At 40.0% G+C, this 20113-nt stretch overlaps 1 protein-coding gene across 1 annotated transcript in view; it reads left to right on the top strand.

Moving 5' to 3' along the window:
- Positions 1-20113, top strand: part of LOC137925403 (uncharacterized) — a 91576-nt gene that overhangs the window by 61268 nt on the left and 10195 nt on the right. Inside the window, exons 6-9 of the mRNA XM_068768835.1 lie at positions 4812-4907; positions 9575-9688; positions 14680-14846; positions 15217-15415. Of these exons, the coding sequence (XP_068624936.1) occupies positions 4812-4907; positions 9575-9688; positions 14680-14846; positions 15217-15415 (576 nt within the window). The remainder of the gene's footprint in view (positions 1-4811; positions 4908-9574; positions 9689-14679; positions 14847-15216; positions 15416-20113) is intronic.

The raw sequence follows: 20113 nt of genomic DNA, 5'->3' as shown, positions 1-20113 counted from the left end.
AATACAAACTGTATACCCGAATGCGTTATTATTCAGTCATGTTTGTTCAGTGTCTCTGTAAAAGACCGCGCCGAGACAACTTCCCGTTTCAATTGAAACGACAAGTGCCTGTTTTGTTTTTGATAAGGCCATCAGATAAGCGATATCCATAAACGCTTTGGACAAATCTCGTCGCCGTGTTGTTGTATGTTAGTACTGTGTTAGTACCGGACACTTTTCATTGGATTTCGCCAAGAATTAAATTTTTGGCTAAATAGTCAAATATCACATTAAAACCCGGCAACGTTATGGCACCAATCTCGTATATATCGACGTATATTTAGGAAATCATTTTGAAAATTATAATAGATAAAAAATATTTTGTCGATTTATGTACCTGTATCAAATGAATCTAAATGGGCGATCACGAACAAGTGCACGCAGCGCGGGCGGTGGACCAATGACATAGTCAAGGTCGCAGGGAATTGACTGGAGACCTAGGCCTTGATGTAGAAGTCTATCGGTTCATATGTTGAGAAACACGAATAGATAGATAATAATGTTGTCACCACACGCAAGTAGTAGACAAGCAACGCATCCATACGACGCAGGAACACTTTGTCTAAATAATTTAATTAGCCGTCACGGGGACCTGCTGTTACTGCGGGCGACGCAAGTGTCACGACCTGCCGCTGGTAATTGCGTTTGAATTGAAACGGCGCACTTGTTACTGTGGTCTAACTGGATATCAGTGCACGAGCACTTGCCCGCTGCGGACGCGCGCACCGGCTCGCGCACGCGGCGCCTTGACTTCGACGCCTTGTTATACAAATAACACAAAGAATTTATTTGAAAATCTTTCGTATTGCGCCAGGAGTTCAGTTTATACATAATTCTGAAGTGTGTTACATACTAATTTCTATAATAAATTCGACTGGCTTAACTATGTAGTGATCTGAATTTTTATACGTTATTTATTTTTGAAATCATTATGTTTTGTACAGGATGTACGATAAGATATTTATAACAAATGAGATATATATGCACATACACTTCTTTAAAGCTCTTATACTTATAAGTTATCAACCTGTATGTTGTAAAAATTACACGTTGTATTACTTATTATGTTAATTAAAAAAAATCTTTCTTTTTATTTTTTTGAACTATATCAACTATATATGAACAAGGTGCTTATCAGTAACGATGCTTTGATAAGCGCCATCGAGCTTGTTACATCAGCGAAAAGTAGTCAGTGTATCGGTGTTCTATAGAACTGCGGTTTGGAGACTGAGCGTCGGAGCCACATCAAAAAATTCCTCTCATCTCCTTTCTTCCATCGGACAGTAAAACACTCAAATTCACCACGTCCGTACACGGTTGAAAATTCCTTCCATTCGCACTAAGCGTTTCACTAATACTTTTACTAGCTATAACTTAGGAGTCTTCAAGACAAGAGTGAGTAGGTATGATCTAGGCAAGCGTGTAGCATCGTAGACCTCTCGTTATCGCATAATATCAGACGAGACAGAGGTCAAATGCTTAGCTTTAAATAAAAAAAGTAACAACTATACATTTTTGTTAACACAAATTAGAGGAATGCCAGCCAGCAAATTTAAAAATGCTTTACTGAGAACTGTCAGATGATCGCAACGCGCGTGTCGGTCGCTCGGCGTAGCTGCAGCCTTACCCCGACAGTTTTAATTTTTATTATTTGCCGCGTAAACTTAATGTTGGAACTTTGCAGACGTTAGGTTTATGATGTTTGCCGTCTAATATTTTTGCAGACGAGAATTAAGTCAGGTCTAGATTTGGCGACTTTTGTGTCAATACAAATACAAGTTGGTTTTGCGTTGTATTTGTCTTGTCGTAAACACATTGCCAAGACACGGGCCTCCTTTTAGAGACGGCGTAGCAGTGCGGTTTGGTCGATTTTAGTTATAACAAACCTCGTATTTCTGTAAGTTTAAAATATGTAAAGTTTATGAGATTTTACACTGACATCCACTTTCAGTTTGTTTGTTACTTTTGTACATATGCAAACGTTTCTTTTGTAATAAAGGGAATTTAGGAAATGTATGTAATAGAAGTCTAGGCGTATACATTGACTTTATTAAACTCCTCGGATGAGATTGGACACAAGCCGCATCCGACACATCTTGGTTGGATTCTGTGGGGGAGAACTGAGTATTGAGTATTTTAAGTCATTTTTACCGAATCTATTGTTCTACTCTACCTGTTTTGTTGTTGTTATACATGTTTGCATTGCAACAATCAAACGTATCGATGGGTAATACATAAACAGAACCTTCATTTTGTAAGGCTCTTGATTGCCTCCAGTACTTAGTTGTGAAAATTTTTTTACTGTACCGTAAAACATAACTAATAAGAAAGCTCAAACTTTTCAGAAAAAGTACTTTTTTTTTGTTGAAGAAATAATATTTTTAATGAAATATCAAATATCTCCGAAGTTTTTGGGTTGTGTAGCTTTTCTCAAATAGTCTTCAATCTAAAGTGTATGAACGAAAAGAAGGCACGGCGCCGAGTTGTACACAAACCGTATCTCTCTTTTAAAGTATATTTCGTTAAAATGACAACTTTAATGTCGACAATTAGAATAGGTATAGGAAAACTCGCGCGCAAACATTTTGTTTGCTTCAAACAATGGCTGCGGCGAGTTGCTTCTGGGAATTAATGTGACTACCAATTTCTTAGAATTAGGGTTCGAAGCTTGCTCGTGTACAAGTTCCGTAGCGCTTGCAAATAATTATATGAAAGTGAGTGATGTGTGAGGGCGATGTTCGGAGCCTCGCTGCGTGCTCGAATCCTAGTGAGGATATCTCCATGCCTCAAGAATTGCTCGCCCAGTGAAGCAGCGGACGCGGCGCACCGCTTGTACAACTGAAGATCATTTGGATCCAAAGGTTTTTGAATGCGGACCATGATCCGGTTAATGCGTAGGTAGACCTCCCGCTACGGGGACCGGCGTCGTAGTCAAGGCTCCCAGGGGATCTCAGGAAGAAGCGTTTACCTTACAGTGGACGTCTATCGACTGACATGGTGCAATGACTCACTCGATACGACCACATATTCCACAGGTGTACATTATTGTTTAAGTAGTACATACACGTATATTCCTATAATAAATATCTACCCCAATAATCTCACCGACATAAACAAACTGCGAAAACTCATCAGACATCTTTCCATCTTACACATGGATACTGCACCATTTTAAAATAATCGATAATGAGACTTGCCCATGTGACGACTCCACAGTACAGACTTTTCATCACTTACTCAGACACTGCTCCCGATTCGCATCCAAAAGACGTAACCACGTGACCTTATGTGAAAACCTTAATTTACCTTCGTTCAACTTACCGGACCTTCTCAAGAAAAAATCTACTGCAGAATTTTTTGATGAGTTGGCCCGGCACATTGTCCTAAACCTAAAGGCATTTAACGGTCTGTAGCGTTTGGGCAGCGACTTGAAATAAATAAAGGTACCAACTAATATATAATTGTGTAAAACTTCTAAATTGTATTGCTAATATGTATAAATTTTAGCTGTATTTACCCATAAGAGAGAATTGTGTAAGATAAATTGTAAAAAAACACTAGCGATACAAATTAGAATTAATAAAAAAAATGTGAGTTTTATATTAAAATCCGTATAAGGCTTTGTCTTGCTTGGTTCGGGTAAGGTCTTGGTTTTGAATTAAAAGTTAAGTTAAATAAACGTTACACAGTTTAAACGTCCGTGACAATTGAAACGTAGTTGTAAATTGTAAAACTAATTCATATTTAACCGAAGTAAATACCTCTTGTACGAGTATTCGAGTCGTTTGGTCTCGGTACAGGAGTCTTGTTCACAGGTGTCTTTAGAGACGACTTGTTGAAATTCTTCCGACATTTCTTTCACTGGGATACTTTACATGCTATCTTATTCCTGTTGTAAAGATGTTAAGATTATTCACCGCAATTGAAAATACGTGTAATAATTTAAAGAAGTGAACGTTTAGCTCATCTGCTGTCACTTAGTGTACAGAACAAGGCATCAAAAATCAATGGAGGAAAGAAGCCATCGGCTCTTCGCATTTCCATAGAAAATAATGTAAAATATTTCAGAGCGATCGCCCAGCAATTGTACAAAAGTGACAGTTGCGCGGTTAATATGTAGATGAGAGAGATTTTTCATTCAATGCGATGCATTAGACATGAAAGCTGCGAATGAATTTCCACGAGGGCGTGTCCTGGACTTTTCCAATCATTCTCCATGCGAAAGGTGAACGAACTGTATCCACCAGTTCGCGTGCAAATATTTTTTTAACGTTTAATTTATTATCTGTAAAGAATATTAAGGGCATTGCGATTCAATTGCTGGGTTTATACCGATGTTTACTTTTGTTTTTGGTAATGTTCGTACGTTAATTGTTAATGTTCAATTAATACTGTGAAACCAACCAATGTACAATTTATGACTATAGAGTCATAAATTGTACATTGGTTAATTGTTATTGGTAATTTACACGAGATTAAACTCCTCAATATCTTTTTATAATGAAATATTTTTTCTGCGCTCGCACTGTTGTAAATCGTTTAGCTGGTACGCGGCGTTGCCTTATATGATGATCATGATGATGATGGCGGCGGCGGCGGTGGTGATGATGATAGTGTTTTGCTACTATTTCTACCATTTTCGTGTTGGTTGCCAGGTAGAGATCGTGCGGTGAGCCATTTGTACCACAGCTGCATAATTCGTATCTACACATACGTATTGTACAATAATCTGTAAATAAAGAGCAATAAGAGAGTCGTGCGCGTTGTTGCAGAGCTTCTACCAGCACGTGTTCAACGGCTGCTACGCCGTGCTCCTGTTCATCGTGGTCATATTCTTTCTCATATACGGCGTCGAGGTCTACTTTAAGGTGAGATATATTTATTATTTTAATTGTAACTTTACTGTTACCAAGGGAAGCGTCTTAAAGTTTTACTGAATTTTATACCAGGATCGAACCTGTGATCGGTAGATGCAAACAGTAGTTTTTAACCATTGATCTATAACTTAAATTGGTTGGTATTTTTTTTATCATGAAATTTCAATTTAAAATAAATTATAGATTGTAGTTGGTAATCAATATTACAATGCACTAGAAAAGAATTACAGAACATAAAAGAATGTAAAAATTCGTTAAAAATGATTTCAAAATAAAAATATCAACTTATGAATGAATGAATTGTAAAACTGAGTCGACTCTAATCTTATAATATTGTAGCGGCCCGGTCTACACGGCGCGCTTTAAAACAGTTTTGATAGATATAGATAGAAAACAACATAAAGGAACATCTCCATTGGCGAAGCGGAATATGGAAAAATAAAAAAAAACGATCGAGACACGATTTTCGGTCGCCGCTCTACGCACAGCTGGCTGTGTACGCATGCAGCTAGCTGTGTACGCATGCAGCTAGCTGTGTACGCATGCAGCTAGCTGTGTACGCATGCAGCTGGCTGTGTACGCATGCAGCTGGCTGTGTACGCATGCAGCTAGCTGTGTACGCATGCAGCTAGCTGTGTACGCATGCAGCTAGCTGTGTACGCATGCAGCTAGCTGTGTACGCATGCAGCTGGCTGTGTACGCATGCAGCTGGCTGTGTACGCATGCAGCTAGCTGTGTACGTATGCAGCTAGCTGTGTACGCATGCAGCTAGCTGTGTACGCATGCAGCTAGCTGTGTACGCATGCAGCTAGCTGTGTACGCATGCAGCTAGCTGTGTACGCATGCAGCTAGCTGTGTACGCATGCAGCTAGCTGTGTACGCATGCAGCTAGCTGTGTACGCATGCAGCTAGCTGTGTACGCATGCAGCTAGCTGTGTACGCATGCAGCTAGCTGTGTACGCATGCAGCTAGCTGTGTACGCATGCAGCTAGCTGTGTACGCATGCAGCTAGCTGTGTACGCATGCAGCTAGCTGTGTACGCATGCAGCTAGCTGTGTACGCATGCAGCTAGCTGTGTACGCATGCAGCTAGCTGTGTACGCATGCAGCTAGCTGTGTACGCATGCAGCTAGCTGTGTACGCATGCAGCTGGCTGTGTACGCATGCAGCTGGCTGTGTACGCATGCAGCTGGCTGTGTACGCATGCAGCTGGCTGTGTACGCATGCAGCTGGCTGTGCACGCATGCAGCTAGCTGTGTACGCATGCAGCTAGCTGTGCACGCATGCAGCTAGCTGTGCACGCATGCAGCTAGCTGTGTACGCATGCAGCTAGCTGTGCACGCATGCAGCTAGCTGTGTACGCATGTAGCTAGCTGTGCACGCATGCAGCTAGCTGTGCAGCTGAATCGCGCTGAACTATCAAACGCCGCACATACATAATGACATGCACGGTACAATATCAACTGTTGACTAACTTTTTAACAGCACCGCTAAGGACAATGCGTTTAGATGTCTGTATATATATTCACGTGTTAGGGTAATGCTTGAATTACAGCCTGCACAGAAAAGAAAAGGTTACGGAAACTAAATATATACAGAGTATTGTACTTGTAGATAGGGTTGTTGTGGGGCTGACGAGGGAATATCTATCGAATGCTGTATGAGATACGTGATATACCAAACAGACGACGTGTTGTCATCATTTAAACACATCACCAAGGCTGGCTAACCACAATTAGCCGCTGCCAAGATGTGGTTGTGCTGCGATTGAGTCGATGGGCTCGATGGCCGTATTGGGCGGTTGCTATTGGCGCTAATGTGCCATTGTTGCCGGCATGGCGGATTGTGTGTGGCCGACGGCAATGTCAGGGCTGTCACCTCGACGAATAAAATTATTTAGTCACATAAATTATACACGACTTTAATAAAATGAAACAGCTGTGTACACACGTATTGTTAGCTTGATGAATTTTTAGAGAAAAATATGTCAAGTGATTTTTATAGCCCCAAAAATTTAATATTTAATTTTGTATTAAAAATATTAAAAACAGATTTATCTCTAATTTGATACAGCAATTATTAACTGCTATTGCACGATGCAGAAGTCCCGGCGTTCAGCTGGTTAGGGGCAAAAAATGAGTAGCGTGGACGTTACATAATGATACATATCATTAAACTCTCTGAAGGAAAAGGATATTTTTCAATTGAAAATTGCCAAACATTAATGGGAATGAAATGTATAAGTATTGAGGTCCCTCACACCTCCGCGATCGATCCACCGGTCGACTGATGACTGCTACGACGACAGAATATGAGTTTTATACTTAACCTATTACGGCAGAGTAATAGTCTGTTGGATCGTTTACAACTCAAATCGTTTACAAGTCAAATTATTTATTTATTAAATATTGATATTAATTTTAATTACCCTTTTAATTTACTCATTTAAAAAAATACGGATGTCTCTATATTTTTTGTGTATATATATTTCAATGCCTTAAAAAAACTCAAAACAGTGGTATATGTACAAAATAAATTAAGATTAAGAGAGGTGTGTCAGAGAAATTCCTTTCGCGCTGAAGGATCACAGGTCCAATGTTGAGAGCGAAATTTGGTTTATATCCGGAATAGATAAGGTCATTAATAATTTGTGTAGGAAAAGACAGTTGTCTGATCGATGGAGTTAGATGTCAACGCATTGCAAGGAACCCGCTGTGAACTAGCTACGCGGCTCGTGTAAGCGATTTGCATACGATTAATGAAATCTGGCAGCGCAAGGCCGCTCGGCGCGGCGATTTTTAGTGGGAGGCCTGTCTTACGGTGCACGTATATCAGCTGACATGATAATGAAGATGATGATGATGATGGTGAATGAAATAAAGAATGATATCGTGTATCAATGTGTAATGCAATCGATATACTCATAATTTTTTATTACACGCTTCTGTAATTTAAGGCAAAGTTCATTGATTTTTGCGTAAAAAAATCTGAAGGATTGAATGAATCATTTAAAGCGTTTTTAATCGCCGCGTCGCTACTCAATTCTGCTTTGATTTTCTCCGTTTTCTCTAAGAGTGTTGGTCGGTCGATGCGCCGGCCAGACAACTGCAAGTTGGCGATATTTTTTTTTTATGGCCCCCGCTATTGGGAGCCTCTCGTACCCCTGTTTTGTTTGGGACAGGGACTTTATTTACAAATAATTTTTTAATGGTTTTTTCTTTATTCTACACTCACTTTCATTCTTCTCAATTTCTTTTATTCTTCACAATATCTTGCAATTTTTTTTGTTCTCTCATTCCTTCTTGCTTTCGTCGCTTTCCTTTCCTCATCATTTTTACTCTTAAGTTAGCGATATTCGCAGCGACATTACGCCGGCAGCCCTGACCGTCGTCGCACGACGTCGATTAGTAATATTTCTTTGTATTGACATGAGTCAGGTGGTGCATTTTTTGATGTTATCACTCGCTGCACCGCGTTCGCGTGTAAAGTGAATGAGCTTTTGCACAAGCCCGTGCAGTACAGTGCTCCCAGCTTCAAATATCTGTTTTCTATTGTTTATGCATTCATGATGATCACATGTGCAGGTCATGACATAGATAATGTCATCATCATGTTGGACATAGGCTTCTGCCACAGTTCGTTTTAATAGAAGCTAAAATAAAATTGATCTCTAAAATATATAGCTTTGAGGGCCTGGGATCCCACCTAGGACTAGTAGATCTTGAAAGTAATAACAATACGAAGTCTGCAGTAAACGTGTGTATATTCATCAAGTTCAGCCCATGTTTATACCGATTCAATGTTTAACCAATAAAACTCGTCAGCCAATCACACGTAAAGTATTGTAGAGCGCTCTCTTTCGCACGATGTGTATAAACAATTACTTTACTGTGAAATTCCCTGTAAAATAATTCCTCCATCTGCTTTTTTCCATCAAAAAAACACGACGACAATTGACGACATTCGTACACGTTTGAAATTCCTTCCACTCACACTAAGCTTTATATTTTTGTCATATCCAATAATTCTAAGCGGGTTGATAAGCGGAGGAGTGTAACGACAAAACCTGTTAAATTAAGTGCTAATTATACGCCAAAGAACCACTTCGGTGATGCGGTTGTCAAATATTTAAAGTTAGTTAGCGCTTAATTCAATAAATAAAAAGAAGAAGTATGTAATAACATTTTATAATGTAACGTCTCGAAGCATCTGCTTGGCGTGTTCACCGTAAACATATTGTTTCATTTATTCATGTCAGCCGATAGACGGCACAGGCCTTCCCCGAGCGACACCGCGGTGATCGATCTTGCGCTGCCAACATCTAGACCATGGATGCACAGACCGCGGCCCGCCGGTCGAATACTGGTGGCCCGCCGACAGCAAAAATAATACTCTCGTACATTCCAAAACATATCGAATTCTATTCCAGAAAAAAAAACAGAAAAATTTAATTACTTCTGTTGACTGGCCCGCCATCAGTTCTTGATTTGCCCGGTTGGCCCCTAGTCCTCATAAGTCTGTGGCAACCATGATCTAGACCCTTGCTGCGAGCTTGGCTATGTCGTCTGTTCACCTTATGGGAGGTCTTCTCAACTCTTATCTACCGGCCATCTGTAAGCATAGACATATGCGTTGTATTAATTGTAATATTGGTTACAGCTTCGCGGCGAGTTCTTGAAGGAGACGAAAGTATGCACCATCATATCGCCGCGCCCCGGGCCCTCAACCGCCGCCGACGGCGACGACGCGCAGGACACGCTCGTCACTAAGCAGGTACGCCCCCGCCCCGCGCCGCCCCGCGCCGCCCCGCGCCGCCCCGCACCGCCCCGCGCCGCCCCGCGCCGCCCCGCGCCGCAAAACAAATATTTAAAAATCACAAAAGGTTCCCAAATTAGTCGAAGTCTGTGTCTCGGGAAACCATTGCACCATTGCGACATAAGTCGTCGTCAATTGTTGAGCTTTAACCCTTTCACGACCACGGGGACGCCGGTGTCCCAAGCAAAAATCATGGATTAATTAAATATTTACGTAACCATTGCAAATTATTTTTTTGTTTTAACATTTCGGAAAGTACCTTTTTATTATTTTTTACTGGAAATACATGATAACTAACACCGTTTATTGTCTATCGTCTCCGGAACGTTAGAGTTCTTTTGGCGCGAATGATCTGCTGTTTGGAATAAATAATTGATATTGTAAAAGTGCTTTTCAAGTTTTTACAGTATCAAATTATCGTTACCCGGTAAGTAAATTGTTATTCTAAATATTCAGTAATAATGTATTTATGTTCTATTCTGTGATAAATCGTTATAAAGATTATGGGACACGGATGTCCCTGTCGGCGTAAAGGGATATTTTTATACGGAATTTCTTAACTTTTGGCCTGATGATATACCAAAATGCTATCATTTTCTTATTCATATTTTTCGCAGAATATGTTTCGTAAGGGACGTGGAGTTTTTGAACTTCGAAAAAATAAAATTCTTCAAATTTTTGTGGGTGACAATAGCGATGAGGAAGATGACTTAGTGCTTGATGACGAAGACATAAGACTTCTAGTACAGGATGATGACCAAGGGGTATTTGATGTCGAGGTTGAAGAAACGACGACTCTTTAACGGCAAGAATCACCTGAACCTTCAATATCTAAAAAAAACAATCCATCTAATCATTAACCAATCATATAACAACAAGAATTGTTTCGCCGAGTACCACAAATAACTTGCGCCATTATATTTATATTATTCATAAACAAGTAAAAAAAAGTACACTGAGTAACAAATGTACATTTTTTACAACAAAACAGACTTACCAATAAGTAAACCAAAATTTAGATGTTTAAGTAGAAAGTAACCCTTAGCGACCATAGGGACATATTTGTCCCATAAATTTACAAAAAAAATATAAAAGTTTTTTGAATTTTTAGTATAAATTATGTTTTTAGGATGCCTATTAATTCATTACATCTAGCTAAATTGATTAAATAAGGTACCGTAACCTTATGGTCCTGAAAGGGTTAAATATCAAGATTGGTGTTGTGTTTGCGTGCATGCGGTGGCTTGTATTAATGATGAGATCTAGTAATATTTTCAATCACTGATTTTCCAGTTCTAGCTAAGTTGCAAACTAGGGGGATCTCAACCCATTCGCACAAATTCCCATGTGTCACAAGTGTTATGTTTATATTTGGGCCTATTGTGTATAGGTATGCTAGAGAGCTTAATAACATCACAATAGACGAAGTGTGCGTCAGTTTATTTACAATTAATTAGTGTAACACAAACACCAGCACATAACCTTGTTCTCATTCGTGCACTCTCGTCAGAGTAGTCGTGGTGATGCGCCGGTCGGCTCTGGTGCTGCCGCTAAGCGTCGCCCTGTAGCTCGATGTTGACCGGAGTGAGAGCATTCACTTACTTAGTTCGTAGTGGCAGTTTTTATAATGTTTGTCCATCTCGTTGGAGAGAGTCCGCGAGATCGCGGACTTCTGCCTTCCAATTTGCCTTGCATCACCGAACGTTTCATTGACTCCTCATTACTGGTGACATGTCCAAACAACTCGAGGATTTGTATTTGTACAGTCGATAATAACCTCTCTCTTATGTTGACTTCATTAAGTTTGTATACGTTGGTTCGGTGCGCCGTTTACAGAATTTTGGGCACCCTGGTCTTTACGATACTGGTCTGCGAGCCTTGTGCAAATAAGATTTAAGCTATTTGCATAAAGAAAGATTTACAATTCGATGCCTAAATTATTATAATATACATAGACTTGTACACTGCCACTTCAAAGGTACGTCGGCGACCGTGGTTCTTTTGAGTTTTTCCGTCTTACGTCAGAAATGAGTTTCTGACTTCGATTCGATCTCGCAGAGAAGTTCCGTGTCTATTGCGATGTAACTTTGTTAAATATTAAACGCAAAAGATATCGATGGATGCTTGACAGTTTCTATAAGTAACGTTCGCAATATGCGGGCCCGGCTGGACTGACGATCGAACAATTGTAGTGTATCGCTTCTTTTCCTTAAGAACATCTCGGATATCAGTTCTTCGTGCAATAATATCCGACAGTACTATTTTTTAGCGTGATCATTGTGCCATTCCACATGTAATGGCTAATATATTAAACAAACATACACAAACTAACAATTCTATTTATGTAAAGTTTATTGCTGTTACTATTATAAAATTATGTTAATTGTTGAATTGATTATGAAAATTATTCTTTGACGTTACATAATTATTTAAAGTGCGGTGTAAATAGTTATGTTGTGCGCTCGGAGGTCGAGGTAGGGAACAAGACCGAAGAAGGCAGCATCGCCTCCCTCATGGACAACGACAATTATTTAATGGAATCAGGCGTTACCTTGCGGAACTCCATCCTAAGTAAGAAAAGTAACATAGACTCTGTGTTTGGCACTAATCGGTGTAACATAACTCCTGAAGATGCCCCGTGGAGGGGTGAAACACGTGTTGAGTAATTCGGCGGTGGCGGTTGTGTGATTCGCATTGTTTGCCGCATACGCATTTATCAGCGGGCTGGCGGGCGACGCACTTTGTTGCACGACTACCACTGCATGTGCGGAGGTAGCTAAACATTGGTCCTTTTCTTACTAACGACAATTATCGCCCTATGTTCTTAAAATATAACTAGAGAAAAAAATAAGACTAAGTTATAAATAAAGCAACGTAGGTTTAGTAAATAAGAAAACAAAATAAAATAGCTGTGATTGTATAAAAATAAAACTAGTCAAGAGTCAAAACGGATAATATGATAATATAGCCAACTGTAGTCTAGGAACTAACACGAGGAACGGGAGGTGAAGCAAGGGAGACGATTTGAATGTGAACAAAGATAGGGATCGTGATGGACAGAAGCAATTTGTAATATAAGAGATTGTGAAGAATGAGAGGAGGATGTGAAATAAAAGAATAAAATGAAAAGGTAGCTTATCTGAGTTGTAACGTGTCCGCCCCACGCATGGTGTGGGATAAGAGGCTCCCCTTCCAATAGAGCGCAGAGGGCGATCACCGGGGGGAGGGGGTTTATAGTGTGTAGGAATCCCACATGTCCCTGTCCTCCCCCCATACGCGGGGCATCTTGAACGTCCGGAAGAAAGTCCCCCCCTGAAACCAAGAAAAGGCTCCCCTTCCAAAAACACAGGAATATAAATAGTTGCGTCTATTGAATCTAATAACACGTGACGTTATGTTGTACAAGGCGTATCGCGGTCAATGCCGACTGCTTTTTGGAGTTAAACTTACTTCCGATCCGGACGCATTTGCATAACGAATTACTCGATGCTAATTTAGTTTATATTTATTTATAATTTTGTGTTCGTGTTTACGATGTCCGCTATGTCCAGCGAACAGGTTTTTGAAATGTGACTTTTTATCTCGTTTCAATCAATTTCGAGTATTGCACTGTTATGAATGCGCAGGAGGAAAAGAGGTCGGGAAATGTTTTGTTTCGTATTATTAGCAGCTTGGACTTTACGATATAGTTGGACAAGAAGAACTTTCGGGTCTTGTTCCGAGTTCACTCGACAAAGCGTGATGAACCGTCCACTCGTCGCCGACTATAAGGATGTAATAAATCCTAACAACAGAGAGCGTGTTGGCTTTCGATGACGTCACGCGGTTTTTGCGACTCGGCAAATGTTAAGAGAGCCTGTTTTGGTAGTGTTAATACATTGAGCATACAGCTATGAGCAATCTTGGATTCTCCATTATTTAAATTTCTCGAGAAATCTTCAACTAGCTTATAACGACAAAGAAAACTATAAATTCTATTTGATTCGTGTGTTTAGTAAAAATCTGGTTTTAATATATATATATGTACTATAGTGCTACCGAAACCGCTGTACCGCACCATAGGTATAAATACGCGCGGCGAGACAAAGGTGAGGTTCGTTTACTCCGTTCCGTTAGTCAACCGTCAACGCTCACGGTGGACAGACGCATATGAGAAAAAGAATTTATATGAAAGGGAAACAGCGTTTATGTCCCTTTTTCCTCGGCCCCCACTTCGCCGCGCTAACCTAAGGTGCGGTAGAGTAGTTTCGGTGGCACTACATAACAATTGTACATAACCTATAATAATAAATGCATTATAATTTTATATTTCAATAACACAATTTTATTTTCTTGATTAATTTTATCTTCTTAATTAAATTTATATTCAGTAATATGTTATATGAATATACGTTCTACTAAAGATATAAGACAGAGGTTTCTAGGCTTTTTTCATAACATATTTTTAAAAATTAGCTAGTTTCCACTCGACAAAAAATTTGAAGAACGGATCTAACTAGGTAGGATCTAACTAAATTTGCATTGCGGCTTAGTTCTAACCACGTTTCAATTCGTCGGCAGCGGCGTCATTGAGCTTATAAAACAACATTTTATTTATTATCTAATGGATTTAGGCGTTACTTTGCGGAAGTCCATCCTGAGTAAGAAAAGGACTAATACATAGCTACTTTCGCTACGTAGCAGTAGTCGTGCAATAAAATGCACCGCCCGCCAGCCGGCTGTATTTACACTTTTCTTATTTTATTTATTCACTATCGAAAGCTGATTGGTTTTCGTGGACCACGCTTACGAATAGTGATCCCCCATTTTTTATCACGTCGACGTAGACTCCCGTGGACCTGGTGATTCCACTGGACCACTTTACGAGAAACATTTATGTAAGAAAAAAGTGTATGCTGTTGGTAAAGAATAAGTTTTATAACATATTTGTGTGTTTTGTTTGCGAACAGGGCATACAGACGGACCTCGCGGACCGCGACGGCTCAGTGGACCCGCGCTCCGTGGACCACTCGCAGCTGCAGCAGTCGCGCGTGGGGCTCGTCAGCCAGGCGCTCATGCTCATCCTCATAGCCGGCTTTCTGGCCTCCGAGACTCTCAGCGAGTTTTGGAAGACGAAGTGAGTTTATACATTAAAGACTTCCATTGAGTTAGCCAGGTTATCGTTTCATATTGAAATAACTAAAATATACGGCAAAGACCAGCCAAGTTCGGATTTATATCGCACATTAATTTTATTTATGACAAAGATTGGGCTACGCGATTGCAAAGCAAAGGTAATTTATTTTAAAAGAGAACGTAATGAAAATCATTAAAGAACGATAAGATCAGTAAAGGACAATAAAGGACAATAGAATAGTCGCAACCGTTTTAAAATATTATTTATAAAAAGAAAAAAGTTATAGTATTTATAAAAAAAAAAAAATACGTGCAATAAGTCACTTGCGTTTCGAGTCGTTGTTTTGATGATATAATATGGACGTGCCCAGGGTGCCGGTGGTGTCGCGCAACTGGCACGACGTGGTGTTCCGCCTGGCGGAGATCGGCGTCGCGCTATGGTTCCCCTGCGTGCTGTGGAACTCGATGGCTCCGGAGCGGCTGTGGCTGCTCAACCCGCGGCGGCTGCTGGCGCGGCAGCTGGACGACGCGCGGCTGGCGGACCTGCTGGCGCACCACCACGACGCCAAGGTACGCGCCAGTGTGTGTGTGTGTGTGTGTGTGTGTGTGTGTAGCCTCGCGTCTGTGTGTGTCCCCTGTGCGTACGCGCCGCCGACGAGGTACCGACCGCAACACGACCGATATTACGTCGAGGTACGTTACATATTTAATGGAATCAGGCGTTACATCGCGGAAGTCCATCCTAAGAAAAGCACCAATATTTAGCCACTTGCCACTGAAGCCACTGAAGATGCCCCGTGGAGGGGTGAAACACGTGTCGAGTGATTTGATGGTGGCGGTTGTGTGATTCGCATTGTTTGCCGCATACGCATTTATCAGCGGGCTGGCGGGCGGTGCACTTTGTTGCACGACTACCACTGCATGTGCGGAAGTGGCTAAATATTGGTCCTTTTCTTACTGAGGTACGTTACGTTATTACATCCATTGGTCTGCTTCGTGTGATAGTGGTTTACGTGTACATTGGGAAGGTTACTAAAAAGTAATCACAAACATTGAAGAAAATAATATAGAGCTATGTTGTCTGTATCATACATATATCACTCTGTTATATGCCTCCACCTCCCAGCGTTGTGTACCTCACTGCTGAGCGTCGTGACCATCTTTGTTAAGTTCGTGGCGCAGTGTGTTATGCCATGTGTGCCGGTCTTCGGCCGTACGTATTGCTTAGGCTACTGGGGTATCGACCGCAGTTCAGACATGAGGTCTGACAAACACACGGAGCCCCGTCTATCGGTCTTTCCTATCAAAAGTTTTTCCAAGTTGTCAACGCTCTACTTGGCTATATGACCGAAAAAGTAAAAAAATCGTTTTATACATATTAGTGAAAAGCCGAATGCATACTCCCGAGTTCCACGGTAATAAAAATATTACAAATGATACAAGTAAAACAAATGTTAAATGCACTACATATACATGTCTTAAAGAGTAATTTAAAATGATTTATTTAAAATAAAATTAATTAATTTGCTCATTAATTTTAAATAAGCACGATAGCAGCAAAATACAGTTTCACATTAGTTTCATATACCACAGTACAAAAACATGTTTGTCCAATTGTAAGCACACACAGACTTGGACATAATTATGTTGGTTCATATGTAAATTTTAAGGAGGAAATAGAACATTAAAGCAAAGTTAAATGTCTCCCAAGTGATAATAAAACTACAACAACAATCTATTGCATGTTTAATACATGTACAGACGCGCACAACGTTTACACATGTTATCAATTGCTAATTGTAATTACAACTACATCGAGAGTAGGGATTTAAGACGTAATCAAATTCAAAATGTATTCATTCAAGTAGACATTTACACTGACTTGAATCGTCGATTATTTGTAACATTGGGTACAGTAGGCTACCACTGGCTTGGACTGCTGATCTGCCAAGAAGAGTCAAACAGAAATTCAACAGTCAAGTTCCATCATTCAAAACTTTGTTGTAATAAGATTCATATAATAATATACTTTAAATTTTACATTTAAAAATAAAAATGGAAACTCTGAGATCTCTGTTGGAACCTTCTTATGTATGCTTATAGTCAGACTCGTGATTTTTTGTTAACTTTTTGGGAATGAAGTTCCAAATTCAAATCAAAATTACGTCAAAGATTCCAAAGTTTATTTATACACACTCCGTACGTTTAAATGCCGCACCTTTGTGACACTGAAAATAAGACCCAGCCACGTACACTGCACACCGTTGTCGTTCGATAACCAACCGGTGTCGTGGGAAACGAGGTTGGACCGTACATCACAGGGGATGTCAACTCACGATCATACTAGATGGAAGCGTTGCTGTTTCTTTGGAGTTTCTTCCGCTACTACTTTCCAAAGTGGTAGTGGTATTAGCCAGGCAGTAGCAACCCACCAGGTAGATGTTCGGCCCTGGAGAAATGTTGAAAGGGTTTCATCGACGACTGACAGCTCAAGGCAAAGTCCCCACGGGGTCCTTGAAGACTAATCACTTCATGGAGTGTCGGCAAAGGCAATGTAAAATCTCGTCAGCTCAAAAATTAGTTGTATGTAGCGGCCAAAAGCTTGCGTTTTGTCGCCTTGCGCCCGCGGAATCTGCAAATAACACTCGGACAGTAATAAAGTTCCACTCTTAAAAGTGAAAACATTGATTTTAAAACTAGGATTGTCATTTACCTACTTCACAATGCCAATTACAATTTATATACTTTATTATACATTCTATTTTATAGCTCCCATTGTGTTGTAATCCTTATTTTGTAATGCGTATTTATATGTCATGTGCAATATTATTTATGGACAGCGGTGCACTAAGCGTGTTTTTGTTTTTTTTTCTCTCTCGTAATGAAATTTTGTTTTGATTGATAGGCTACGGATATTTCGCTTGAGTTTTGTTAGTGATATTTTTGTGTTATAAAATATTGTTGGGTCTTAAATTAAAATATTGTTTTCGCAATAAGTGATATGCATTATAAATTATTTATTGGCACGACAGAGCAGTCACAAAGTGTACATACAAGGTGCTTGTGTCGTTTCAAGGGTTCATCGTACTTGTTTATCATGTGATTTGTTTTTATATTCCTCCGTTATATGTGACTTGACCAATTGACCATTTGGGAGAAAATTATGATCATCGTTGTTAGTCGATAAACGCTCCACTTAAAGGCGTAGACCAACCCCGAAGATCGCCGCTATGATTATTTTTGCGCTGCCCAAGACTTGACTATATCGTGGGTCCACCTGCTCGCAGTCGCCGATAGTGAACCCCAAAGGCCATTAGAAGCGCTAGTGGTCACCAACATATATGATTATTAATAAACACCATATTAATAATTTGACGATCTCGTATTAAATGGCAGTGAAATTTTATAATTGTGTAGTCTTCAATTTCCGGATGACGTCAGTAGCAGGTATAACAATGTGTTTAAATGTTATAAACAATTAATTTCATTTTCAATGCCATCGCTGATTTAAAACTGATTCGATTGAATTGTTAATGGTCTAATGAGGCGCCGCGTGCCGCGTGTCAAGGTGGTCGCCGGACGCGGTGACGGTACGCGGAACAACTAAATATCATAAAAGATATAAAAAAAAACTATCAAAAATGCGAAGGAAAATATTACTAAAAACACTTATAAATGTACCATAACACATACACTTAAATATCTACATATACTATTTCGGTAAATGAAATAAATAATAAAATCCATGTTTAATGGAGTCAGGCGTTACCTTGCGGAAGTCCATCCTAAGTAAGAAAAGGATCAATATTTAGCCACTTCCGCACATGCAGTGGTAGTCGTGCAACAAAGTGCACCGCCCGCCAGCCCGCTGCATACGCATTTATCAGCGGACTAAATATTGGTCCTTTTCTTACTTAATAAAATCCAATTATCACAATGATTCCGTCAACTTTTCAAGCGATAGCTTCCGGAGCTTCGCTTTGAATGCGCAACGACGATTGATCATTCTGATATCGAGGGGGAGCGTGCTGTCTGCTGAAGGCTTTGGTTTTCTATGTGTCATATAACACTACCATATGATATGTGCTTCTAAACTATGAAAAATGTTTTATCTCTAGCAAAAACCTCTCTAGTCCGCAAGGATTGACTTGTAGTTAAAACAATAAAAGGTTCGAAAATTTTACTTTGTGTATATATACGCTGGAAGCAGGTAGCGCACAATGTATTTTGTATACTTGAGGCTCGAGCATCTTGAGCATCTTTAAAAATGTTCAAAAAGTGTCAGATAGGGACAACAACCGACGAAAGAAACTTATCGAGACTGTACAGGATGATTGGTTATAAGCGAAAATGCTTCAAATGGTTTGCTGACAAATGAACTATATGTATCTACTTAATCCACCTGTATAATCTCAGTCTTCGCGTGTTCCTTTAGGTCTGATGCATTGATCATTCGAACAGATGGTTGATTCAATACCATGTTGGATAAAGTATTTTTGAGTTGGATTAATTAGCTTTATTGCTTCGACAGATTTTGCACTGTCAAAAGTTTTTGGTCCGTCGCAGAAAAATCACTTTATTTGTTAATAATAAAACCAATAACTTTAAAAACAAGTTTTGTAGTTTGAAATTCAGTAATATTCAAGTCATATACAATATACAAGTCAGTATACAAGTCCATCCTAAGTAAGAAAAGGACCAATTTTCTTAATATTAATTTTGTAATGCTTTATTGTCGTACTGTATGGTTTTGATGGATGTCAAATGTTTGAAAACTAGGATCAGGTGGTTTAATTTTGTCCGTTTGTCGTATTTTCTCGTAATTAAACAAATTTCAGGAGATCTCGAGCTTAACGCTCGGCGTGTCGCTGTCACGTTTGTCGCTTTGGCTTTGTGGTTAATTGTTTGATCTGCGGCAGGGCTTGGATTATATGTTATCTGTTTCGTTAGCAATATGATTTATTAATATAGTAATGTATATGGATCTGTTTGTCATATACGGACTATGCACCGTGATATCTTCACTGAATGTTTGCCCAGAGTGTTGAGTTAAGATGGTAGATGTCTCGTGCCCGGTTGGTCACCACAAGGCGTTTTCGCTCCTCAGATGATGATGTTTTGGAAGTTAAGATGGCGGGAGAAGGCCCGCTTGGTTGTTGAGGTGTTTCGTTACTGGCACTGGTTCATTTGGCGCGCGCTCACTCTCGCACTCGAGGCCGGCCCTTTGGAAGCGCGCAGCCGCCGCCTCGCGGTGAGTCGTCTCAACAG

This window comes from Battus philenor, unplaced genomic scaffold (genome assembly GCF_028537555.1).
Source record: "Battus philenor isolate CCGP_79_NKW_IND1 unplaced genomic scaffold, ilBatPhil1.0.hap1 SCAF_27, whole genome shotgun sequence".
Lineage (NCBI taxonomy): Eukaryota > Metazoa > Arthropoda > Insecta > Lepidoptera > Papilionidae > Battus > Battus philenor.
The sequence above is the reverse complement of the archived record's forward strand: the minus strand, read 5'-3'. Positions and strand labels throughout refer to the sequence as shown.